This window comes from Ambystoma mexicanum, chromosome 4q, assembly GCF_040938575.1.
Source record: "Ambystoma mexicanum isolate Mex_15411 chromosome 4q, UKY_AmexF1_1, whole genome shotgun sequence".
Classification (NCBI taxonomy): domain Eukaryota; kingdom Metazoa; phylum Chordata; class Amphibia; order Caudata; family Ambystomatidae; genus Ambystoma; species Ambystoma mexicanum.
Window position 1 is genome coordinate 655,865,237 of NC_090928.1, and position 27,429 is coordinate 655,892,665.

General features: G+C 47.0%; 1 protein-coding gene across 3 annotated transcripts in view; it reads right to left on the reverse strand.

The window, feature by feature from the left end:
- PSME4 (proteasome activator subunit 4) overlaps positions 1 to 27,429 on the reverse strand; it is a 3,386,216-nt gene that overhangs the window by 2,474,923 nt on the left and 883,864 nt on the right. For all 3 annotated transcript variants that reach the window (XM_069608231.1, XM_069608232.1, XM_069608230.1), the window contains one exon: positions 3,679 to 3,768. In XM_069608231.1, the coding sequence (XP_069464332.1) occupies positions 3,679 to 3,768 (90 nt within the window). The remainder of the gene's footprint in view (positions 1 to 3,678; positions 3,769 to 27,429) is intronic.

The window sequence follows — 27,429 nt, forward strand, 5'->3', positions numbered from 1 at the left end:
CGAATATAAAAAGTAGTTTCCACTGCCACCAGCCAAAACTCGATCAGGGGGTACGGGGACGTGCCCCCTCGACTAACAGACCCCGGGGCAATCGAATTGCCCCGACCAGTACGTCCACAATATGATGGTTTGTACTGGTTTCTGTTAATAATTTGGGACTAGTTAAGCCAATGGTGACTTTACATGCCCTGGGAGACAGTAGTCAGTCCCAGGGTATGGAGTCTATGATGGGGTGTCACTATGACACCCCTGTGTTACTGCACGGAGGGTGCTGTGTAACACACATAGGAAAAACACATGAGACCCTATGGAGTAAAGAACCCCATAGCCCATAAAACACATTACCAGTCAAAGGAATACCATAAATCATGTCCAAGAGTGGGAGAAAAAGAGTCTCACTCTTGGCAGGAGGAAAAAACAAACTCCAGAAATACAGCAAAGCTGCTGGGGGACTCACTGGGTTAGGAAATTCAGCCTAAAGAGAGAATTCTCCCTAACACTATGGAATCTCAGGCCACTCTGAGACTTTTAAAGTCTACATTCGAGTTGTCGCACTGTCCAAGGAGGCGGGGATCCTAGAGCGATTCTGAAATCCATTGAGGAGAGTGAATCCCTACTTACCGTACTCGAAACCTAATACACTGCGTCCCTGACCGCCGCTACACTCGGTGACATAGGGACAGGGCTAGATGCTTTCCGGGGACACGCCGACCGTGAACTTAACTTTCTGGATGATCCTCAGACTGCCCGGAGGTATGGGGAGGGGGAGCACCCTGGCCGTCTGTTAGCCAGACTGATCCGCCAAGAAAGAGGGGCACCCCAAATCCCAGTAATTGAAAGAGCGGATGGCACCCTGGCCCTCTCATCTAAAGAAATCAATGATGAATTCCGCTCCTTCTACGAATCGCTCTACACTAATACTGACACCACTCCTATGGCGGATTTCGAATCCTTCCTTGACAGTCTGCCGCCCTCGATTCTGTCCGCAGATTCTAGGGAGGCTCAGGACCGCCCAGTGTCAGCAGAGGCGTTGTCCAAGGCAATCAATGCACTATCATCAGGAAGGGCGCCAGGCGCCGATGTACTCACTACTGAATTTTATAAATGTTACAAGGGCAGCTTGGTGCCCCGGTTGGCAGCTGTGTGGGAGGCGGCATGCGTGGTCGCTACACTCCACCCCCCCTCTCTCTCTCCGGGAGGAGGTTATCTCACTGTTACTAAAACCCGGTTAACAGCCCACACAGTGCGGCTCCCATCGGCCCCTCTCACTCATTAATTGTGATGTCAAAATATTTGCCGCGGTGCTGGCCCTCCGGTTAGCACCATATATGTCACTTATTGTCCACCCTGATCAATCGTGTTTCATCCCGGGGTGCTCTTAGCCCTAATCGACCCAGAAATGCTGGACGTGGCAGCCACATTAGAAATGCATTCTTGTGGTTGGTATTGGAGAATAGTAATTTTCGGCACCCACTTCCTATCGTGGGTAAAACTTCTATATGCCTCTCCTGTTGCCAGGGTCTGCACCGAAGATAGGTGCTCCACCCAATCTGAAATAGCTAGGTGCACCAGACAGGGTTGCCCCTTTTCGCCATTGGTATTTGCATTGGCCATCGAACCCTTAGCGGCATGCCCACAGGGGTATAGGACTTTCTGGGGATATACGGAAATCAGTTCACTCTATATGGATGACGCCTTACATTTCATCCGCTCTCCTGATGAAAACCTGGCCCCAATATTAGATGACATTCTTTTAGGCAAATTATCCATTTTTAAGGTTAATTGTACTAAGTCCATACTATTCTTGTTGACCAATGCCACTGCAATCCCTCAGTATCTCCGCAGGTTTGCCTGTTCTCAATCAGAGATCACATCTTGGGGTAGTGGTGGCACGACACTGGACTCCATTATATGATTATAACTTTGGAAACTACCTCTCTCACCCGAAAGCCTGCAGATTGTGCCAAATTACGGATTACACTGGCCGGGAGGGTGGCTATTCTCAAGATTATAGTTCTACCACAACTCCTATATAGATTCCAAAATGTCCCGCTATGGCCTGGTGTTGAATTTTTCAAGTCACTGACCCGGACCATCAATGCCTGCTTGTGGAGCTCTGGGGCTGTTCTCCTGAAAATGGACATGTTGGCTACTCTAGCTGTGCTGGGTGGGTTTGGTGCCCCGAACTTTGAGCGATATTGGATCGCTGCACAGACCCATTTCGCTGCTTTTTGGTTTGAAACCAGCGGATCCCTCCCCCCACCATGTCAAACTCGAGCGCCTAGCCGCCAGTGATCTGGATGTTCGCTCTTTGGTTCTCCATTTTTTATGTCTCAAACTAGACCCCATTGATCCCACTGAGATCACGATGACAGCATGGCACAGACTTTGGAAACGGATAGATACCCCACATCCAATACATGGTGACTTTCCCCTGTGGAACTGTCTTCCTGAATCTCCCAGAGTGGACACCGCAACGGTTCACCACTGGTCCGAGATGGGCTTTGATACTTTACGGGATGTTTTCACTATGAGAACCTTTACAGAATGGCTGGACCTGCCTGAATCCCTGAGAAAGCGGCCATCCCGTTGGCTTCAATACGCGGGCTTGCATCAAACTCTTAAGAGCAGGTGGCCTGAATTACCCTCGATCCCCCCGATGATTCACTATCCGAGATCATGATGGGCACCACCAAGAGGAGGAGTGTCTCCAGGCTATATGGCCTTCTTCAGGGGAGGACAGACCACCCATGGGAAAGGCTTAGGGGGTTGTGGAGTACTGACTTAGGTTTTGAAATAACGGATACAAAATGGGAATTTATGTGCGCATGCACACAAGAAGTCTCCTAACTTTAAATTCAAACTGATACAATTAAAAATACTCCACAGATACCACTATACCCCAGCTAGTCTACATCATATATCAGGGGATCGACCTTCTGAGTGCCCAAGATGCAGAACACACAATGCTGACTATATACACATGCTCTGGTCCTACCCAAAACTGTACCCATTCTGGGAGTAAATATGTGATGCTGTGTCTCAAATAATTGGCTGTACCATTTCACCATCCCCATTGACTAACCTCTTCCATGAGTTCCCACGTATCGGCCGCGACCTCAAGAGGCTGGCCGGATTATGTATGTTGCCTGCGACCCGCTGTGTTTTGTTACTCTGGATGCGCCCTAGTGCTCCCACTTTCAACCAATGGCTTCAGGCTGTTACTTGGGCCTCTGACATGGAGGAGCGCTGGTCTGCCATGCAGCTGACAGTGAATAGACCCAGAAAAAACTGGACCCCCTTTCGATCCTATTTGTTCTCCTTGACCAATGAAAGCGATGATGACATAGACGGGCCGCAATCGTCTGACAGTTATTCTGGTTAATTTATCTGTGTATACACTGGGTGCCTACATTGCTTGATGCAATGCCTGTAAACTCCTATTATGGCCCTGCATGGCCACGTTGCCAGACTATGTACTCTCTTTGTAAGATGCTGATGGCTCTCACTATGCTTGTTGTTCTCTGTTGTACTGTCAATCAAATTAAATAAAGTTTTAAAAAAAAAAATACACTGGCAATCACTGACCAAAAGGCAATCAGCCAATCAATTCATGGCATGCATCCATAGAAGTCCTCATTTATCCTGCCATGAGTAGAATGATAAAATATATCTTACCTCTGAGAGGTCATCTCTCTCCTGTAGTACCGAAGAACAATCTACTAAAGGCACCAGTGTGGAAAATGTTGCAATAAACTGGAATGTGATCTGTTTGGAAATTGAAAAAAAAAAAAAATTTCAAATATATGTTTTGTATTTGCTACAATTTTAGACATTACGTTTAATTGGCACAACATGTACATATGAAGATCTATTGTTTTTATTGAGCGAAGAACTAGCTTTGGGGAGCAACAGAGCACTTTACAAGCATAAGGGGTAGAACACAGTGAGGGAAGCAGAGAAAAAGGGAGGAGTGGAGGATATGTGGACCTAGGTGTTGGGAGAGGAGGTATTCATTGAAGAGGAAGGTCTTGAGCTCTTTCCTTAACTGTAGAAGCAATGGGGGAGCCTGATGTTGAAGGTAAGGAGGTTCCAGAGTCTTGATCTCTCGCCATTGTAATGGTATGAAATTAAAATGTTAAAAGCAGTCATTGCGACCTCAATCATATACTGTAGTTCAATTAGTTAATGACATTGCTTCACAGATTTAACAATGTCTACAGAAAAAATGCGCATTTAACTCCAGGAAAGATTAAATAAATTCAAAGAGCATTAAAAATGCAGCAATATCTGTTATGCAATGTTAAAATATATGGGCCTCATTACGAGTTTAACATTAAGTTAGACGATTAACCGCCAATATAGTTAACCTTTCTCGCCATTTAATCCAGTGGCGTTGCTATGGGATTACGGTGGCAGAATGGTGGTGTTAAAAAAAAAATTTTGGAGTCTGTAGGACTCCATAGGGATTTTTGGCAGATTTGGTGCCAGATGTAATTCTGCACATCAAAGACACTGATGTTGGTCCTTATAGTGGAGGAATAACCTCAATCGCCAGATCACCAGGCTGATCACCCACTTCAATGTCAAGCTATGATTTCGCTGGTGAGGTAAAAGGGACAGTAAACCGGTTTCCGAAAAATGTGTGGTGATGGAATTACTGCCACCATTTTACTGCATCATTGAACTCATAAGAAGGGCCTGTGTTTTGTTCCCAAATGCATTCTTTCAGAAATGTTAGCATGAAATTGGCCTTTTGAATACATAGCCTCTTTTTTCATCCAGGGGGCAATGGTCCTCCTCCCCTCCTATCCAACCCACACCCTCCTGATGGACTTCTACTTTCATCCTCACTGCACCTGTTCCACCTTGTTTTGATCAGGCTCCCAATTTCGATTTTCTAACCAAAAGGCATTTTTCAGTTTTAAGTGAGCTTTGCTTGTTTATATTTGTTAATTTGCTCACACCTTCATCCACCACTCATTCATTTACATGCTAAGATATGCTGTGGTATATCATAGGGTATTACATCATGTCTTTTCATATGTATTCATTTTAATGTCACATCACTTTTACAAGGCTGACAAGTGCTATGAAGCACTTGGAAGGCGACATGTAGCACGCCACAAACTCCCAGATAAAAACATGAATATACTTAAACAGGACAAGGCAACGTCAGCCCAGGTTCAGAAAGAGTCATAGTTGGATTATGCAGATTAACTCAGAGAAAAGCATTGCCTCAGTTCACTAGACCACTATTACCATCATCGTACACATTCTAGTAGGCCTTCAAGAAATTGCAAGCAGCCAGGTCTAGAACACTGGCAATAAGTGGTATACAGCACACAACATAACCAGCTATTATGTTCTATGAATGTGTCCTACGGACAAACTAAGCCCCCTAAAGTAGGATGCATACAAACAATTATTTAACCAGTAATCGTCTTTCTGTGGTTTGTATCTCATTAGGATCACATGCTTGGTAAAGGTCACCGTAGTCACTATAGTGCCTGTAGTACAATATTACATCTGTAATGTTCTTTTCATAATCAATAACAGGGTATTAACAGGGGTGTTCCCGTCACATGATCCATATCCTAAGTGTACAGATACCCATGATTAATCATGTGTCAACAACCTCTGATTGTTTGTCTGCCCCAAGTACACGTTTGTTATGATAGTATTGTAGCAACGTGCCTTCACTACCAAGAGGGGAGGATGGGTGGGCACATGTGATTGCAGATACAAACCACAGAAAGGGGATTACTAGGTAAATAATGTTGGTCTTCTGAAGCATATCAATCTGCTTAGATTCACATACTTTAGATAGACGAGCAAGCAGCACCTGATGAAGGTGGTGGGTTAGCAGAAGGGACAATTGTGAATGTTTGAAAAATGCTTGTCCCAATTTTGAATCTGTTGTTGCTTGAAGGTATAAAAAATAGTTTTTTTTATTGCTTACATTCATTTAAAACAAAAACTTTTAGCAAAATAAAATCTGTCCTAAAGGGATTGTACATCTTGTCAAAGTGTCACGTATTGTCATCTAGTCCGTATTGCTAAATGAGGCACTCCTGTGTCACAAGCATTTTTGCAAACATTTTACTACTGCAATGCTCAGTGCAATCTTTTCTCCCAATCTTCTGCCGAAAGGGAAGGGGCACTTTCCACTATTTTTGCAAAATGTCATCTTCTTAATTCAGTTAGGGCTGGGCATTGGGTGCAGAGGTGGAAGAGATTTTCCAAAACTCGCAGTCTCCTGCAAAACCTGCACAGTGCAGTTTCTGAACTCCTGCCGTCTCTTGCTATAATAATCTCCAGTGTGGGGTATAGGATGAATCTGATCTTCGTGAACTGAGACCTAAGGTAGCGGTCTGGAAGAACAAGTTACTCTCTTACCTGGTAACCTTTATTTGATGGGATGGTCTGACGACGTATTCCATATCTATGACAGTTATCACCACAGCTGTGCTGCTTCGGAAAATCTTTCGGCGTCTGCGTCCTGCGTCGATGACGTCGATACGCCGCCCTCGAGGACCTCCTCTGACGGCCGACGTCACTGGATGTTATAAGTAGGACGCACGACGCCCGTAGCCTCAGTTGCAGTTTTTTCCCCCCAGAACATGTGGCACCAGTCTTCTTCCAGTCTGACCACACAAAGCCTTGCGGAAACGTAAGCTGCAATCGAATAAGAAATTCTGTAGCGGGGGAGGCAGGGAGGGAGCGATATGGAATACGTCGGACCATCCCATCGAAAGAATGTTACCAGGTAAGAGAGTAACTTGTTCTTCGAGGGGATTGGGTCCGCCGACGTATTCCATCTCTATGACAGACTCCCAAAGCAGTACCAATGCAAGGAGGTGGGAAAATAATTTAGCAAAAGACATTTAGAATGCCCAATCAAATTACAGAGCAAAGGACCGCCTTGCCAAAGGCCGGATCCTGCCCACAGATGGAATCGAGGGAGTTGTGACGTACAAAAGTATGGACCCAAGCCCAGGTGGCGGCTGCATCACAGATGTTACGAATAGGAACACCCCTCTGTAGGGCAGTAGAGGCAGCCATACCCCTGGTAGAATGGGCCCGGAAGCCGACCGGTGGGTCCTTACCCACCAAGCGGTAACACTCAGAAATAGCCAGAATAATCCAGCAAGACAAAGTCTGCTTAGTCACAGCTTGTCCCAAATGCTTACCAGCGTAACCAATGAAGAGTTGATCGTCCACTCTGACCCGGGACATGCGTGAAATATAAAAGCTTAAAGCTCTCCTAGGATCGAGCCGATGGAGCCTCTCCTCTTCCTTACCAGGATGTGAAGGAGGATGAAATGCCAGAAGAACAACCTTCTGGTGTAATGAAATTCCGACACCACCTTCGGAAGAAAGGAAGGACGAACTCTAAGGACAACCCTGTCCTTATGAAACACAGTGAAGGGTGGCTTAACTGAAAGTGCCTGTAACTCACTCTGCGAGCAGAAGTGACCGCAACCAAAAATACAGTTTTAAGAGTTAACAGTCTCAAAGGGCAAGAACGCAAAGGCTCAAACGGAGCACCCATCAGAAACTTGAGGACAAGGTTCAAATTCCCCCTTTCCTGAGATGCGCTGCCACCACTAGCATGAGCTTGGTGAAGACCCTCGGGGCGGAGGTCAAATCAAACGGCAGAACCCGAAACTGAAAGTGCGAATCGCCAACCGCGTACCTCAGGTACTTCTTGTGCTTTGGATGGATCGGCACATGAAAATAAGCGTCCTTGAGGTCGAGACACACCAACCAGTCCTGAAGTTGAAGGGCCTGGAGGACTTGAGAGAGAGAATAACCATCTTGAACTTGTCCTTCCTGAGGAGTTTGTTCAAACCGCGCAAGTCCATGATGGGTCTCAATCTCTCCGTCTTTCTTGGAAATCAAAAAATAAGGGGAATACCATCCCTTGTTCCTCTTCGCTACAGGCACCAGTTCTATGGCGCCTTTCTCTTGCAGGGATTGAATTTCCTGCGCAAGGAGTGGATCCAGACTCTTCAAAGAGAGATTCCCTGGTGGATTGTCGCGAGGCCTCTGCCGGAAAGGAAGACAGTAGCCGTGGGCTATGATCTCCAGAACCCACACATCTGAAGTAATGGCACGCCACTCTACAAGATGCTGCGCCAGCCTTCCCCCCAACGGGCGAAGCATGGGACATGGCCTCATGACTGAGCTGAAGCGGCTGCGGCGTTGCCTGAGGGCAAAGAGGCAACTGCCTGAGCAGCCTTGGCACCTTAAGTACCTTGTTTTCCACCTCTGGCACTCCTACTGTGGCCCCTTTGACTGGCAGCTCCTCTCGCTTTACCAAAGGATGAGTAATAATGAAAGGAACCTCCCCTCCATTGCTGTCTCCTAGGACAAAAAGGCAGAGTTTGTCGAACTGCAGCGCCCAACGACTTCGCTGCAGCTTTGGGGGTCTGTAACCTCTCAAGGCTCTCGTCAGCCTTGCTGCCAAAAAGATGTTCCCCGCCAAAGGGCATGTTGAGGAGCCGGACCTGCACATCAAGAGCAAACCCCGACTTCCGCAACCACGCAAACCTGCGTATTACGGTGCTCGCCGCCATGTCCAAACCCAACTGAACAGCCTCACAAATGGCATCCTTGCCATCCTGGACCATAGCAAGGAAACCATCCCGTTCGTCCCCTTCAGGAATATGTTCAGCCGCTAAGGAAACAGTTCCACAGAGTGTGCGTGAAACGAGGCACACACGGAGTTGGCCGCCTGAAACGCCATACCCCCTGAAGAAAACACTTTCTTCGCCCAACCATCAAAACGCTTGCCGTCCCTATCAGGAGGGATGGTAGGATACAACGCCTGCTTTGCTGGGGCCGTAGCCTCCTGCACCACCAAACTCTCCGGAGTGGGGTGCTTGGTCAAGTAGCAGGGGTCGCTACTGGCTGGGCGGTATTTTTGCGGCAAAGACTTGCCCACGGCCAGGAGACTCTCCGAAGCAGTCCAAGCCGCCGCCACCCTCCTCTGTGGAGCCATATGGAACGGCAGTACCGGGTCAGTTGGTGGACCTTGGTCAAGGATATCCGTAAGGTCATCCTCAAGAAAATCCCCTGGGGGAGCAGACCACCCCAAGTACTTGGTGACCCTAGACATAAGGCGCCGGTACGAGGAGTTGGCATGAGTGCCAGGCTCAGGCCTACAAAACTCCACCTCCGGAGAGGTGTCCAGACCACTTGCATCATGCAGGGACTGACGCAGGTCCTCAATTTGGCTATGGCCCGAGAGAATCTCATCTGGCATCGTATCAGGAACCAGGCCATCATCAGAGCCCTCACCCACCTCTGAAATGTATTGAAGATGGTGGTAAGGGGGCACAGAATGGGGAACAAAGCCAGAGCCTTTCTATGGGCCAGAGCCTTTCTAGGGGGTTCCACCGTGCCCCAGGGTACCCCCGTCGAAACAGCCTCGAAAGGCGTCGAGGGCGTCAAGTGAATCCGTGTCAACACTGAACGCGGCGCCGACAGCATCGACGGCGTCGACACAGGCCTCGAGGCGGAGCCCCGAGCATGTCCCTCAACAGCCTGGGCGCCGATGGCGTCGATGTCTTCCTCGAAGACACCACAGGTGCACACGGTCTTGAGCGCGTCGAGGACCGGGACCTGGAATGGGCATGACAAGAACGATTCCCCTTGTCTGAGCGGGACCTTTCCTGCGAATCGTGCCGACCACCCGAGCCCGAAGGCGTACGAGCGGTGTCTCTCGACCGATCACAACCGACCCCACTCGGAGGCGCGGACGGACCAGTGCCCTGCGATTCGAGAATTGCTAGCATTTTCTTACCGAAGGAAGCCCATTCCTCTGGCGTCGCATGCTTGGTGGGATAAGCGACCCGCCGACGGGCGGATTCCTCGGATGAGGACGGGGAAGGCGACCGATGACGGCGCTTCCAGGAGTGCTTCTAAGAGGCAGAGGAGTGGTGGGACCTTCTCCGGGACCGAGATCCACTGGACGTCTGACGACAATGCGGAGATTCGCCCCTCGAATCGTCCGTCGATTGCCCCGCAGACCTCGACTTCCGTGGCTTGGACACCTTACCTACCGACAGTTTCTTCTTGTGCTCCCACAAGGCTTTGGACGTAAGCGATTGGCAGTCGACACAATCATCCATGTCATGGGCCTCCCCGGGCACCAGAGGCAGGCGTCGTGCGAGTCCGTCACCGACATCTTGGACCCACAGTCCCTGCACTTCTTAAGGCCCGGACGCGGGGTGGAGAACGAGGTAGACATCTCGAAGGATATACTTCACAAACGAACAGGTTCGAAGAACCGATAAAGAACAGAAAATCCACAGAGTCGAGGCGTGCCGAGATCTCCGAAGTGAACACATTCACGGAAAAAACGGAACTGAGGCTACGGGCGTCGTGCGTCCTACTTATAACATCCAGTGACGTCGGCCATCGGAGGAGGTCCTCGAGGGCGGCGTATCAACGTAATCGACGCAGGACGCAGAAAGATTTTACGAAGCAGCACAGCTGTGGTGATTACATTCATAGATATGGAATACGTCGGAGGACCCAATCCCCTCGAAATGTCATTTATGTAACCTGGAGTATCTCCCAGTGGACTTACTTTGTTTGCTAAGTGGCAAAACAGTTTGCATTTGCTGGTTTCCTCGCAGGTCACAATCCAGTCTCTTTCCCATAGCTTTTTCTTAACTTTGCATGGGTTGGACAAAGGTTCAAGGGTTGTCCCCAGTTCCTCCAGGAGAGATCTACAAGTCTGGTCCCAGAAGATCCCCAGCGTGCTGGTCCTAGACTCTACCTCAGCTTTTATTAGCACAAACATCATTGGAGGGCAAACCACTGAGTATTTTTCAAAAAGTGTCAAGGCATTCCACTCCACTGCTCCCTTCAGAGAGGTTAGCCCTAGCTCCCTTCTGATGATCTAAATTGGGATAGAAGCGGCCTAATAATGCCCATTGCTTTTTTGGTACGTCAATCAAGGAATCAGCACTGTATGCCACCACAGGAACTGCTTTGGCTCTGTAGAAGTCCATTAATGGTTGCAGCGAAAAGGCACAACTTCTGCATTTCCTGATTACAGCTCGATTCGACTCATTTTTTATTTCAACGTTTGAACAGTTTATTTGCATAACATTTTTGCAGATCTGGACACCCAGGGATTTGAAGGAGTCAACCAACTCGATTTTCTTAGACCCCAATTGCCAAGTGAATAGCTTGTTCCGTTTCCCTTGGCACTTTTGCAGAACAAGGACCTTTGTCTTTCCTGTGTTCACCTGTAGGTGGTTCAGGACAGTATATTCCTCCAGTTGATTTAGTTGTCGTTGCAGGCTATGTGGGTAGTATCAAGAAGGGCTAAGTCATCCATGTACAGGAGTTGGCTGACTTTTGCTCCACCAATTTTTGGTGGAACACACCTCACACCATCCAGGGATGCTGCCAAATCTGAGATGTAAAGATTAAAAAGGGTCGGTGCTAATGGGCAATCTTGTTCGACACCTTCGCCTATCGGGGATCTTATCACTCAGGAGGCCGGAAACATTCAAACGAATTCTACAGCAAGAGTCCGCATGCAACGCCTTTAGCTGGTCAACCAGGTCTACAAGGCAGTTCCATGACAGAAGCTTGCTCTAGAGTCGTTTCCTGCTAATTCCGTCGAAAGCTTTAGATAGGTCGACAAAGGCTATGTAGATCTTGTCAGTTTTTTTTTTTTACTCTGTTCATCAGTAGTGAGGGGAGGAAAATCGGTGGAGAGGTCCCCAGACCTTATACAAAACCTGACTGGGACCGATCTTGACATCCCTCGCTCGGTGACCATTTGCCCAAGCTTCATAGGAGCAATATGGCATCATTTTTCCCCATAACGTCCAATAAAGCAATTGGGCGGTAGTTATTCGGGTCGCCCCTATCACCACTCAAAGATCTGGAGCACATTGGCTGCCTTCCATGAATTTGGAGTGTGTCTGGTTTCCAGAACATTTTTATAGATTTAGTCCAAGGTGTAGATCCATTGTTCCGGGTTTTCTTTGAGAGTCATGTTTGAGAGGCCATCTGAGCCTGGAGCGCAGGACGATTTAGATCGCTTTATTAGATTGACCAGATAGGCCTGATCATAGGGGAGATGCCAAAACGGCAGATCGTAGTAATTAGTAATAGTCCTGTGTAGAGGTGTGCACTGAGCTTCACATTTCCGCTTAAGTGTAGTGCTCTTTCACACCTGTTTTGTGGGTTTTGAAAGAAGGCCAGCAATTCAACCGATTGATGTGGAATTTTGAAACATATCTTAGGGAAGACCTAGGGGGTGTTCTTAAAACCACCTTATGTTTGTGTATTGGGACAAACGGTACTGACTCAGATAATGCCAATACTTCATATTCTTGCGATTGAGGTGACCACAAAAAGAAACACAACCTTGTATCATGGTTCCTTTAAGGGAGATGTGTGCAGTGGTTCAAATGGGGGACCGATTAACAGGTGGATGTGCTACTATGAGTTTTAGGTCTTCCATGAAGGCACTGACAACTAGTACCCTCCACCAAGATAATTTGTTTTGTGATGTTTTGTATTCTGCCAAATGCACCTTGTGCGAGTTGTATACCAGGCCGGAATTAAGCAAAGGAAGCAGGTAATTAACAACGTTTGCTGGTGAGCAGTTAATGAAGATGATGTGTTTTTGTGTACACAAAACGGCTTCCATTTATTTAAGTAACAATGACCGTCGGGTGGTTTTCTTGCGTCCTTTAGGCTGGGAGAGAAAACCATCCAATGGCAGTCCTCTCTCTCCCTTCGCTCCACCCCTGGCGGCCATTTTCAGATTTGGCAAGCACATAAAGTGGCAGTATGAACCAAGGAGAGCCACAGAGGGGAAATCAGGAGAGTTTGCATGTGAATCCATGTCAGATCGATGCTGGAGAACAATACTGCAGCATGGATCTGGCATGGATTCACAAGCTCATGAATAACAATTACAAAGCAGTATATATACACAACCACAGGAGGTGACAAGGCTCAACAGAAGCAATAAACACTGACCTCTGGAACAGACACACCTCAAACCAACAGGTTATGCAGCACCGATTGGCCGATTCGGGACTCCTCCCTGGAATCCTTGTTGACGCAGCAGAACCTCATGCAGGTATGCATGGACCCCCCACGTAGCAGCCCTGCATATGTCGAGCAGGGGCACACCACAGAGCAACGCTGTCGTTGCTGCAATGGCTCTGGTGGAGAGGACTCATGGCCAGCCTTGCAGCGGCCTGCTAGCCAGTCGATGACAGTGCATGATGCAGCCGGAGAGCCTCCTGGAGATGAAAGCCTTCAACAAGGCCTTTCCGTGATTTACAGGTCCAAAGTCAATGAACAACTGAGAAGTCTTCTGAAAATTCTTTGTTCGTGCCACGTAGAACTTCAAAGCACGAGCAACGTCCAGGGAATGCGAAGCCCTTTCCATTGGCGACGACTGATTCGGAAAGAAGAACGTTAACACCAAAGGTTCATTGAGGTGGAATTCTGACAGTACGTTTGTCATAAAGGTTGCGTGTCTAGGCACGCAATACCACCTTTGAAGCGTGGAAAGACAAGTAAGGCTGCTTGCAAGACAAGGCCTGAATCTCGCCGACCAGCCTGGCCGAGGTGATAGCCACGAGGAAAGCGGTCTTCCACTAGAGAAACATTAGCAGGGTCTGATACATAGGTTCGAACGGTGCTCCCATGAGCTTAGTTAGCCCAACTTTGAGCTCTCACACCGGGCCAGGGGCCTTCACTGGCAGGAAAGTCCGGAAGAGTCCCTCGAGGAACTCCTTGACGAGCCTGTGAGACCACAGCGAAGGTCTGCCCGGGGATCTGGTGTACCTGGATATGGCAGCGAGATGCACCATGATAGAGGTCTGTGCCTGTCTCACTTTGGCCAAGGAAAGCAAGTATGCAAGAATGTTGCGGAGCCGTGAAACGCAGAGGGGTAATCTGAGTCTGGCACCACACAGAAGTGTTTCCATTTATGTCCATAGCACTTCAATGTTGACGAGGCTCTGGCCAGGATGTCCTTACATTCTGTGGGTAAAGCATAACCTTCAATCGCAAGGGCTGCAGGAGCCATGCCCTCAGGCCCAGAGACTGACGTGATGCAGAATCACCCCCAACCCCATTCTGTGGTGAGAAGGTCCGGGGACAGCCGTATGGATGGGGCCACTGACAGACTTAGTAGGTCCAGATACCAAATTTGTCCCGGCCACACCGCGGCAACAAGTATTATCCTGCAGTGGCACTGCGAGAGTGTTGATCACACGTAAGGGGAGTGGAAACGGAGGGAAGGTGTACAGGAACCATCCCTCTCACAGGAAAGAGAACGTGTCTCACATGCTCCTCGGTTGAGGGAACCTGCTGGTGAACCTTTGGCACTTGGTGTTGGCCGCCGTGATGGAGAGATCGGTCTGGTGCCAGCGTCATTTGCTGAAACAGAAAATCCACCTGGTCCTGGTGAAGTTCCCACTCATGGCAAGAACGCAGTTCTCTGTTGCTGAGCGAGTCCGCAATGGTGTTCCTGATGCCCACTAAGTGAAACAGGACGATTAACACGCCTTGATGAACGGCCCATTGCCACAGGTCCTGGGCCTCCTTGGGAAAGCACTGGTGAGCGGGTCACCCCTGTTTGCAGATCTAAAACATGGTTGTGGTGTTGTCCGTGAAGATCCTCACCTCCTTGCTTTTCAACAACGGGAGAAAAGACTCGAGGAGCCAGAATATGGCAGAAAGTTCAAGGACGTTGAAATGGAGGTCCTTCTCCTCAGGTTGCCAGAGGCCTCTGGCGTGCAACTGTGCAGTGTGGGCTCCTCATCCCTAAAGAGCGGCATCTGTGGTGACAGTCTCCTGGTAAGAAGGAACCTGAAACAGAGCTCCCCGGACAAGATGTCCACCACCGAATTGCCCGACAGATCTTACATCCAGGTCTTTTGTGAAGCCTACACAGGTGAATGAGGCTGATGCAGGGGGACATCATGCCCAGTAGCGACTTGATGGACCGAACCGTTGCTGTCTTAACCGACGACAAGCTCTGTACTTTTCCGTGTATGGCTCTCATCTGCTCCTCCGAGGGCGATGCCAAACACGTCACCGCGTTGAGTCGGGCACCTAGAAACAGCGCATCCTGAGATGACCTCAAGCAATACTTTGGCTAGTGTATGGAGAATCCCAACTTCCTCAGCTTGTGAGCGGGAACGGACCAGCCAGTTGTCCAGGTAGGGGCATACATGGATGCCTTGTAGATGAAGATGTGCCGCCACGAGGCCAGGCCTTTCGTAAAAACACCCAGGGCAGATTCCAGGCCGAATGACAGAGCCTTGAACTGGTAATGTTGACCTTGAAGCACGAATCGTAGGAACTTGGAAGTGTTTCTTGTGCATGGGTATGTGGAAGTAGGCGTCCACCAGATCCAAACATATTAGAAAATCTCCCTGCTCCAGCTGGCCGAGCACATGTTGCAATGTGACCATCCAGTACTTTTGGGACTTCAAGTACTTGTTGAGACCACAAACCTCTAGGATCAGCCTACAACCCCCTGTTTTCTTTCGAACCAGAGCATATCTGGAGTATACTCCGGAGCTCCAGAGACACTGCGGTACAAGTTCTATTGCCCCCTTCTGCAACATGGACTGCACCTCCGGCATAAGCTGTTGTATGTCAGCTTAATACGAGGAAACCTGCGCTGGAACTCCAAGGTGTACCCCTGTCTGACAGCATCCAGCACCCAGCTGTTCGCAGTGATCTTTTCCCACGCACTGACTAACCTCGCCAGCCGGTCTCCCACCTGGGTATATAAGTGGGATTCCCGAGGCCACGGCTGCTTCAGGCCAGCTTGGTGAGCGGTGCTGCGGCTGTCCTCCGCTGTCTTGAGAGCAGCCCCTGGACGCTTCTAACATGGAGGAGAGTGAAGGTTGTCGGTACAGTGTACGATAAACCTTGGATGATCTTCCTGGTTTTCCTCTGGAAGAGAGGAAATGGAATGGAGAGCGCCATTGCTGTGTCAGTCTATATTGCTTGCAAAGACTTGTCGATTGCCTTTCCAAAGAGGTTCTCCCCATCGAAGGGCATATCCAGCAACTTCGCCTGAACGTCTGGTCGGAGGTTTGTTGCCTTCAACCAACCTTGATGATGCAGGGACACCCTGTTCCTGCTCTGGCTGAAACCTGTGTCTGCGATGTCCAATGCTACTGTGATGGCGCAATCCAAGGCCACAACCTCCTTGCCTTCGGAAAGGGAGTCCAGAATAGGATCCAACTTGAACCATAGTTCCCCGTTAAAATGGGTAGGGCGTTAGCTGCCTTGATGGGTGAGGCTGCTATATAAATTACCTCTTGCCTGTTGTATCCAGCTCTTCCCATCCTGTTCCAGAGGTACCATGGCTGCCAATGACGGGTTCCCCACAGTGCTTCCTGGCTGCGGCCGAGACCACCGAATCAGGCGATGGCTGAGATCTTAAGCACCTGGGGGCTGAATCTGGAACCCTGTACTTATTTTCCAACCTGTCCCGCTTGGTTGGGCCATACGTCTCATTAGAGCCAGGCCCTCTTCCCAAATGTTGTCCTGGAAGGGAACAGACATGATGTTCTTCCTTCTCGACTTGCGCCGTTGGTACAGGACGCCCTCTTTCTTGGTCTCCTCGGGGACTAACTGAAACAGTTCCCAGGCCCTTGACATGATGGAATGAAAGGATGCAACTTCGTCGGGTGGGGAGGCCCTAGGGGGCTCGTCCACGTACAGCATTTCCCATTCGGCCTCAAAGTCGTTGTCCTGGTTGGTGCCCGTAGCCGTGGTAGCTGTGTTGGTGTCGGTGCCTCTGTGCGGGCTAGGGCTCCGGATGGGGTCTTTTATCTACGAGGTCGGAGTGGAATCATGGCAAGGACCAGCGCCCCTTTGGCCCTGCTCTTTCACGGGGATGAGCTTAGCCTCAGAGGTTCTTGCATAGCCCACGAAGGTATAGGTCCTGGAGGCATCCTCTGCTGGATTTCAGTGACCAGTGTGCGCAGGGTCCGTAGAATGTCTTGCGACACATCCCTAGGTCTAGGAGTGAATCAAACCAGCGGTGTAGGGTCTAGGCTGACGCGCCTCCTCTTGCGAGCAGGGGACCCTTTGTGATCTGAAGAGCAATCATCCTGCCAATCATTGTCCTCGTCAGTACTAGAGTAGATATGCTCCGGCCTGTCCAGAGCAGCCTGCTGGTCCACATGTCGCGGAAGGTCCACTGGGGGGGACCGTCGCTCTCTCTCTCTCCTTCTCAGGAGGTTGCTGGGTCTGTGCGGCTGCCGGGTCTTTCCCTGATCCCGGAGTGGTCGCAGTCTTTGTCGCTGCCTCCGCAGACATACCTCGGTTAGGGGGTAAGGACACCTGTGGAGCAGCCGACACTTGCTTTATGGACTTCAACGCTGTTCAGTGGACATCGTTGACTTTCGACTATGTTTGTCGCTGCTTTCGTCAACGGTGTCGTCATTGACCGTTGACCTGGCATGCTGTGAGGCCTTAGCCAGCTTCGACAAGTTCTCACCGGACTTTTCCCTCGTCTGCTTATGTGCGGATACAGAGTTTAGACGGGGTTAGAGACTTTCGCTTTGAAGAGTTCCCCTCGGGTGGTCGGCTCACCATGGAGGCCGACGGTGATGGCGATCGCCTTCTGCCTGACTCAAAGGATATCAACCTCCTCCCGGAGGGATTCCTCTCGTCGGACCGGCTGGTCCTAGATGAGATTTGACCCTACCCCGCGTCTGAGTCAGTGCTTTGCTTTTTTTGCTTTTTTAGTTTTCTTTGAGAAACCCTGCATCCTTCCTCATTTTGGTCCGGATGCAGGCAATATAACCATTTATGATGCTGATCTTCCAAGAAGACGTTTCTTAATCCACAATTCGTGCAGAGTTTGAAGAGGCTTCGACTTTCCCATTTCTTTTCAGTCATGGCTGAAAGGCAGAAAGTAGGCCCAAGGCCAAGTCTTCTCAAAACTTTGATGACGATCCAACAGTGGATGAAGATGTTCGCCAGTAGCGAATCCCTTTGTTGAAGATGATCAAGCAAAAATCAGTCAAAATTCAAACATGAAATTAGCTTGGAGAGCAACTTGAGGACTCCCAACACTGAAGCACTCAGTAAAAATCATTAGATGGCTACCAGGGGTGGATCTTAGGGAGAGGATTGTCATTGGATGGGGTCACTATGACCCAGGGGACAGTGAATGGTTTAAAGGAGAAAAACAGTTTTAAGTCAAAATGAAACTTTTTTCTTTTACTGAGGATTCTCAGCCTGACGGGGAATGAGCATGTGAATCCATGCCAAACCCCATGCTGGAAAAGTTTTAAATGACTGAATTATATGACCTCAGAAGCCCAGCTGCCAAGTTGGTTGTCTGAGGAAACAGTGGGTTATATGCGGTTATTGTATTTGCATGTCACGTGAGGGTGGAGGTTTGATTGGTAGATAAATAGACACGTTCATCACGTGGGAATACCCCAGTTGTCTCACCCACAATGCTGCAATAAGTATCATTGTTAGGTGTTCCTTGTGTCATTTGCGTACCACTTTCCACAGCCATGTGACTGGGGACAAGCGCATGCAAATATTACTGACTAGCTCATCCATAGTGCATTGCCTAGGGTCCCCTGTTCTGGGTACCTGGATGCAGATCTTGGGCCTTTCTAATTTTTTTGCTGTTGCAAACAGGTCCACTGTTGGTTGGCCACTTGTTCCAAAAATCTATTTGAGTCTACTGATGTCAAGTACCCACTTGTAGTCTTTTACAAGGTCTGTGATTAAACTGTTTATAGGACAATTGTGTTCCTCTGGAACATGTTGGATGTGAATGTTTCTTCAGATACCACTGCCAAATGTTTTGCGCGAGCAGGGACAACACTCTTGAGTGTGTTCAGCCTTTTTGTTGATTTAAAAAAAATCACTGTGGCATTTGTGTTGATGAGAATGCCCATTTTTATTAGAATGTTTTGAAAATAGCAAATTGCCATCTTAATGGCTGGGAGTTACAACAGGTTAATTTGCCAGTTGGCTTGTTGAGCTGACCACTTTCCCTGGGCAGTGAGGTGTTGAGAAGGCACCCTCCTTCCACTCTAGCAAGCCATGAATGCATGCATTGTGATGGTTACTTGTCCTGGCAAGTTCACAAAAGGACTCTGTCTGCCATTTCAGAGACCCTACCACCTTTTCCGAGACCAACACTAGATCGTCCCACTCGCCTGTCCCTTGATACCACTGTTACGCTAGCCACTGCTGTATGTAGAGGCAGTCATGAGGAACGATAAAAAGATACAGGATTCCACATGCCAAGGAGCTTCATTCGTTTTCCGAGGGGTATCTGGCGTCCGGCTATGTAACAAATAATTTGAGCTTGTAGTGCTTATGTTTTCTCCTGAGAAGGGTAAGCTGTTGCTTTTTGCATGTCTTGCATGGCCTCTGGGCATTTTTTGCTTTGGCTTGAAGCAAGGCTTAACAATTCCTCAATAACGGAAAACCCTAGACTGTGTAGGAGATTACATTTTTACTGGGTGTGCAGGAGGCACTTTTCAGCGCTTTAGCCCGTTATTCAGCAGTCTAGATAATGGTACACTGCAATGCCCTTGCAGCGCGGATGTCACCCTTGTAAGCAATTTGGCAAACACACAAGGTCCCACAACAATTCCAAAAGGGAAAAGCTTGAATTAGAAATGTCTTGTCTACTTTGAAGGGAAAATATTTGTGATGACTTGGGAACATTGAAATAAAAAAATCAGCTTCTTTAATATTACGTTTTGTAATATAATCTGCCTTCTTTAGTAGTGCAATTACCTCTTCAAGGGAGGTCATTCTGAATTTTTTTGGTTTAACATATTTGTTTACTGGCCACAGTCTAAAAGTGGTCTTTCTGTTTTGTCATTTTTGGGACCAAGAAAGTATCGAGAGTACATTCTCTGGTTTACCTGATCCTGAGGGACTGGTTTGATGGCTTCTTTTTGGATGAGCGCTTCGATCGCCCTCCCATCCGTGGGTGCTGTGACGAATCTGGAGGTTTTGTTGCCATTCCCTGGGGGGAGCCATCTCCTTTGAAGCTAGGGAGGGGAGTCCGCTTAGCAAAACCCCCACTAGGGGTTTGGGAAAGCGGCACATCACTGGGAGGGACTCCCCTCAAGAAAACAAAGACTCCCATTCCTATGGAGCACTCCCTATAAATAAGGCATTAATTGCATACATGGGAATCCGAGAAACTAATGTTACATTCAGCTGTGAGACTCAAAGTAATACTGAAAGTGCTTTTGGATGTTTGTCTCAAGACAATGCTGGTCTCACTGTGGGCTTGACAATGGAACATAACCAACACATCCCTTTTTGGTCACAGAGCCAGAATAAAAGGCACGATAACCTGTGAATGGCGTCGAAGTAATACACGGAGGAGAGCTTCCATCACTGAGAGACTGAACCACCCTGCACAGCGCAGCTGATGAATCTGGCTGTGGCGCATAGAGAAGCAGGAGAAGGCGAGACAAGCTGCCGACTGTGCACAGAGCCAACCTTATCTGGAGGCACGACCATGCGGAGAACTTGGTGGACCCAGGGCCAGAGAAAATGCTGAACCCAGACCACGAGGGAGGAACGAATCATCCGCTCGCAACGAGAGAAACGAGGAGCAGAGAACACAGATGAGCAGACTGCAAAACTTGCTCGTACCCAGGCGGGAATGCCAGAAAGCCATGGAGAACGACAATGCTACCAAGCAGTTGTCACCTCACTGGAGCACACGCTGCAACATAGAAGGTACCTGGATTGCTCACAGTGGAAGGGGGTGGAGAGAGCAAAGGAGGAAGGGGGAGGAGGAGGAGGGATTACCCTAACCCCATACCAGGGGCAGAAAGGAAAGAGAAAGAAGCAAGTAACCTTAAGGTTTACAGGACCCTGAGAAAACTGAATATTGGAACGGCTCAAAGAAACTATCGAGAACCAAGAGAGACATATGGAAAGAGGGGTTACGAATACCCTTGGAAGATAAGTAAACATTGGGACAGAGAAACCCAAGTGGCCCAAAGGGGCCAAACAACACCAATGAAGAACCAGTTCAAAGGTAACACATAGGGAACCAATATGTAAACCTAGCAGGAAGAAACCCACCCAAGTGGTGGAAAGGGATTAAAGTGGCATCCCATCCCTCCGACAACAACTTGGACATTTTATCTTTTCAGGAACTTGAGACTATTTTGCAAACTTGAGAAACTTTTGGAACTTTGACAGCTAGTCCAGAAATGTTAAACCAGGGAGCATGTATATTTGTTTTGGTTGTACATAACCTTTACAAAAACACTTCAATATACAAGAACACAACTAAATACATATTTACAAATCATCTTACAATACAAAACTCCAATAATACATGATTGATTATACACAGAATTAAAAAGCAAAAAGAAAACAGAGGAAGAAAGGATGTATATTGCATATACATTCATTATCAATGACTAACTACTACAACAACTCACTGGAGCGACCACTTTTGCTGCAATGTTAAATTTCAGTTCTTCTACATAATTCATATTGTTTGACTGACAGACAGATCTTTGAGAAATCGCAAAGCTGCAAGCTGCTGCTGAGAAAAATTACTTCCATGTAGCATTTCGAGCCACAATTTTAAAAGATCCACACTGTCCATGTCGACAAATTTTAGGAAGTGATGTATATGTTCACTTCGCAGTGCTGCACAATATTTTAAGACGTGCTGTAAGGTTTCAGGCAGCCCAAATATACCACAGAATCTGCACAATGACGATATTCCATTCCTCCTTTCCCGGAGGTCTGTGATTTCCCTGGTAGGCAGCACATTGCATTTAAAACTCAAATTCATTACGCCATCCTTTATCAGGAAACTTAGTCAAGTATGACTCCATCCATCCCCCAATTTTGTAGCCTGATACCAAATGCTTATATAATTTAGTTCCAACTACCTTAGCACAGGTAATATTCCAGTCTAGTTGCTCTGCATATTTTTTTGCTTTATTTGGGCTGAATATAAGCAACTCACATGTTGCACCAAAAGAGGTTACGTACACTAGGATTTCCCTTGTTAACTCATTTAGATATTCAGAGACATGTACCGGTTCGGATCCAGTTTCCCAGCAGATCATACATAGTGTCTTTAGAGCTCACAATTAATTTCCTAAATAAGCATACTCGGCACCACATAACCATGCTTCTAATGGAGCATAGACCAAGTTCATATTGCAGCACTTCAAGTGGCACACAATTAGGCAGGCATGTAAACACTGATCTTAAAATCTTAGCATCATATTCATCCATCTCGTCAATTGCCCACCTAGGAAACAACTCCAAACCGTAGCAGAATTGTGGGATCACCTTGGATTTATAGTAGCGCAAGGTCAGTATAAATGAAAATTTCCCATATTTAGCATCGACTTTTTAAAGATGAATGATTTGTACCTGCACCTTTTTATCCAGGAATTGACGATAATTCGGTTTATTTTAATTTCAAAAATTGGGTAGCTCAAATACTGCAGGTGTGATTTTGCGCACAGTTTTTCATTGTTCAAAAACCAATCAGGATTACCCCTGGTAGCACTGCAGTGTAGCCGTTAAGATCACAGTTTTATTTACATTCATCAGGACGGAATTAGCAATAGTGTAATCTCTAAATTTTGTTAACAAGCGTTGCAGTCCTGGCGGGGTGTGATCGAATAACAAAATCATCCGCGTAGGCAGACCAGGATACCTTTGTTCCCTCAACTGTAGGTGACACAAAGGCAGCTGTTTCGATGACCTTGCCAGCATCTGATACATACAGATTGAATATTGCAGGTGCGAATACGCACCCCTGACGTAAACCAGTTGTAGCATTGATCGTCTGTGTAAGGATTCCCGTATTACTTAAGCGTACCTGTAGCTTGGAGCCTTCATGTAGATGGTACAGGATTGTCAATAAGGGCGAGGTTAGCCCAAGTAGATGTAACTTCCCCCAAATAATACTCCTATCCACCATGTCAAAGACCATGGTTAGGTCTATTGAAGCTACATAGACAGGAGTACTACCTTTTTTCCATGCTTTCTGCTATAGGATATTCATAAGTAATCCTCCAGCGTCCGTGGCCACATTTTTGCGAAAACCAAATTGGAGACGGAATACAATCTTATTTACCTCTGCCCAATCTTGGATGTGTTTCAGTACTAGTCCTGAAAAGATCTTGGAGTCCGCATCCAAGAGTGCTTTAGTTCTATAATTTGCAGGGGATGTCCTGTCACCTTGTTTTATAAATTGGCACTATATAGGCAATATGCCACGTATTTGGAATTACTCGGACTTTAACTATGCCCTTGAATAGGAGAAACAGTATTTTGGCCCAAACAGTTGCATTACCCTTGAAGACAATATTTGACAGTCCATTAGGACCTGCCGCCCTAGACGAGGAGGCCTCGTCTATCAGGAGTTTAATATAGTTTTTATCAAATGGGAAATCCCATGGATGTTCTAAAACGGTTTTTTGCAAGGGATTTTTGATCTTAGAGTTCACATAGACCAAACCAAAATGACCCCTCCACTATTGCTCCGATATTGCAGAGGTTTGTATTTGGGCCTGTTTGACATTACAATTATTTATTAGAGCCCAAAAAGATCTTGCAGAAGGATCCCTTAAAGCTGGCAGCATAGCTTCACTGTGCCCCTGATACATCTTTACTCTGTAGGCTTTAATTTGGTTCTTCCATTTATTTTTCATTTTTTTCCCCAAAGCTTCTCCATCAGTACCAGATAGGTTCTGTCGACGCATGTGCCTCAGTTCCCTTTGCCGGTAGTTTTTTCATGTTCTACTTCCAGCGTCAAAGGTATCGAGATTGTTTGACTTCCTTACATTTGTCTTAGATGCAAGTACATTCTGTTTGATAGTTGTTTGTACATAATAGTCAAAATGGTCAGCACAGTACATTGATACTTTTTGCCCAAGACTAGTGTTATGAAAATCGAGTTGAGTTGAAATACAGCGTTAAGCTGATCCACATTGTCATTGTGCCAAGTAATACGTGTTCCAGATTGATTAACCACAAAAATATCAGTGCATACCGCATGTTTCACCTCACAGTCCATACTTCTAAATTCTACCTCCAGAATCTTGTGGTCGCTACATTTGGTTTCCCTTACACACATTGAACTGGCCAGACCACACAGTGAGACAGACAAAAAGATAATCTATTTTTGATGAAAATTTGCCATTAGACCATTTGGCCTTATCAGCCGTATCCCCCAGAGCTCTGCTGAATTAGTTAATCCCCAGTCCTAAAAAAAACTGCCCCATAGTTGTCCTTGTATATTCTTATTGATAGGGTCACCTCTTGTATGATAGTATTCCGGTCCAAGGGTGCGTTTTCCTCCCATACGAGCAGGAATGTTAACATTAAAATCACCCGCCACTATCAGTACCGCCTCAGATTGCAGTGAGTAGGCTTCTTCTATCATTGCCCCAAGGAAATTCAGTGAATCAGTCAAATGATTTTTAACGTTCCAATAGACGTTAACAATCAGAAAGTGGATAGGTCCTACACAGTTCAGAAGAAGTTTGAGAAGAACAGCAAGGCACCAGTATGACAATCTAAAGATTTAAATTACAGTTGGTCCCCGTTTGACATGTGCTCTGATTGCCAGACCCCCCAGAAGATCTACCCAATTTTCCTTGTGTTGCAGGATCAGAAAACACAATGAAACCATCAAGAACACAAGGAGAGGTGAACCATGTCTCCTGTAAACAGAAGAATGCACATTTGCACAACATAATACAAGTTTCCGGAGAATTTTTTAAAAACCAATGACCCCTCGTGCTCCATGACACGAGGGTAAATGTATCTTTAGTCTTAAATATTCGGTTTTAGATCCTGTAACTGCACTATAGAATCTCGAAGAGTTAAGGCCAGCCATCGTAGGCTAGACTCATTTGAGTCAGCAGCATTCATTTTCAGTGGCTTGCTGGTTAACCTTTCTACCTGTTCCATACCCCTACCTTTAGGTGCTTGCAGATCACAGCCTCCCTCGGTACCTTGTATAACTCTACTGTAGCTTATGACATCATAACCAAACCGATTAAAAGTCTCCACTTCCACTAATATAGCTCTACAATGGAAAACTATCCGAACATAATCATATCTTTCCGGATGTATATAGTCAATTAATTTGATATCCCCGGATGAGATGAGACTAAGGTTCGGTATCTCATTGAATAGGGCCAAAATTCTCCTTCTATTCAATGATACAGGACCACCTTGAGGGAACAAGTAATATATTAGGACACCTGGTAACTCCACAGAGTGAGGCTGCCTCAGCTGGATATCATAGGACGAAGGATTTGAATAGGGATCTTTGTTTGAACTCTGTCCATGTGCTTCATTCTGCGGTACCTTTTCATATTGCACATTCACAATACCCTTCTTTCTACCCAAACCTTCACCTTGTCTGGGTTCAACTACTTCAGTAGTTGCAAGACCTTGAGACACTGACTGTAGGTACTTTGTCGGATTCTGCCATCATTAGCTTCATGGATAATTCACCCACATCGACTTCACGAGATGGTCCTCCATTGCCAGTATATCCAGCTTGGCTCCCTTCTAGCATTTGTTTCATAACTCTCCAAATATTTTTTTCTGTCAAAGTTAACTCAGGTTCCTGTACATCATCTGGACCACTATCTGTAATCACTGCTACCTTTCCACCTTCCATAGGCGCCAGTTCATCCCTCCAGACCTCCCGCTCTTCTCCCAAACAATGGACCCTGCCTGTTCCATTAGCTTGGGAGCTGGACTCAGTGTCCCTTCCAACTTCCGTAGGGGCCAATTTTACACTCTGGACCCCCCGTTCCTCTCCTAGATATTGGACCCTACCTGGTCCATTTAAATGAAAGCTAGATTTAGCTCCAAATATCTTAGAATAGGATAATGGTGACAGCGTCCTATAGTCAGTAGGGAAGAGAATGGTTTTAAACATAGGGATATTGAAGTTTTTAAGATGTTCCCCATTATCAGGCACCTCAACTTCACCAATGGGATTGGCAGAGGACCTCGTATAAGCATATGGGTTGACTTCAAATTGTGTATTAACAGACACTAAGTTAATATTACTAAGCTCATTAGTGGGAGTAACTTCAATTTGTAAGGGTTGTTCCATCTCTTTCTCCCCTCTTTCATTAATCATCTTTTTTTTTAGCAAATAAATTAAAGAGGTTTGCCTTACTCCGATTATCACTCTGTGGATCATTCTTCCTTGTGTTTTACTTTTCCCTTTTTTTCATGGTTTCTGTAATTGTGCCTGTTGCCACAGTACCACCCTCTCTATTACAGATCCCTTCCTCCTCCCCTAACACATCCAAATTGGTGACCAGATGTATATCACTTGCATCTTCTCTTATTAAGTTCCGCCAATTTGTCTTAGACATTCTATTTTGCCCTTTACCAGGCTTCCGCTTTGGGATATTATTTACTTTTTTTGAGGGTCCCTCCTGGATTTTCGGAGAGGAAACTAATATTTCTTTCGGGATTTCGGGACCGTGCCCTCCCCTCAATTTCGTCCATATCAGAACCTGGGGTGACCCTTATCCTTTTATCCCCAAAATCTTTCAGGAGGGGTGCAGATAGCCCTTTCTCATGTACAACTCCAGTATTCGTCCCCTTGTTGGACACCACCTTTACCTCTGTCGCTGAATGATTATGTCTGTTCAACCCGACAGCCTTAATCAAGTCCTCAATTAGCAATGTGTGCAGTTGCAATTCCGCTAATATTTGTGCATTAAATTGCCCATGTGGAGACTCCCACCTCCCCCCCCCACCAATTCCACCCCTCTGGTCTGCTTTCTTTCTGTGCAGCCGAGACTGCCCACTCTGCCTCCTGATTCATAGGGTATTGGGAGAGAGCAAGTAAAGAACTATCAATGGGGGTAGTACCTATTTCAGGCAGTGGTAGGGAGACATCCTCCACATTAATTTTTAATGGTTCATCCATACTTGCAACACTGTTCTCATCCCCCTTACTCTGTCCCGATTCGATCTGAAGTATGGATTCGTCACCAACAGACGAATCCCAACCTGGGTTCACCTGGGGGAGAAGGGGAGAGGGGCATTTCCAGCACCATTTTCATAGTTCCCTTCACTGGAGTAAAAACCAAGGGGGCAGACAGAATGTCATCATAGGCCCGTATACCAGTCATTGTTTCCCTTCTTGTTAAGGGCACCGTCCTCTTGTAAATATATTTTTGAAGCTTCATACCCTGAATAAATGGTCAATAGAGCATACATTCTACAAACACTTAAGGCATACAACACACCATGCAGGGAACCATAGCCAATACTATGCCTCCTATCAGACCAATCCTAGGACACCAAACGGTTCTCTTAATGCCAATAATACGGAAGAGAAGATACCCAATGAAGAGAATCACCACC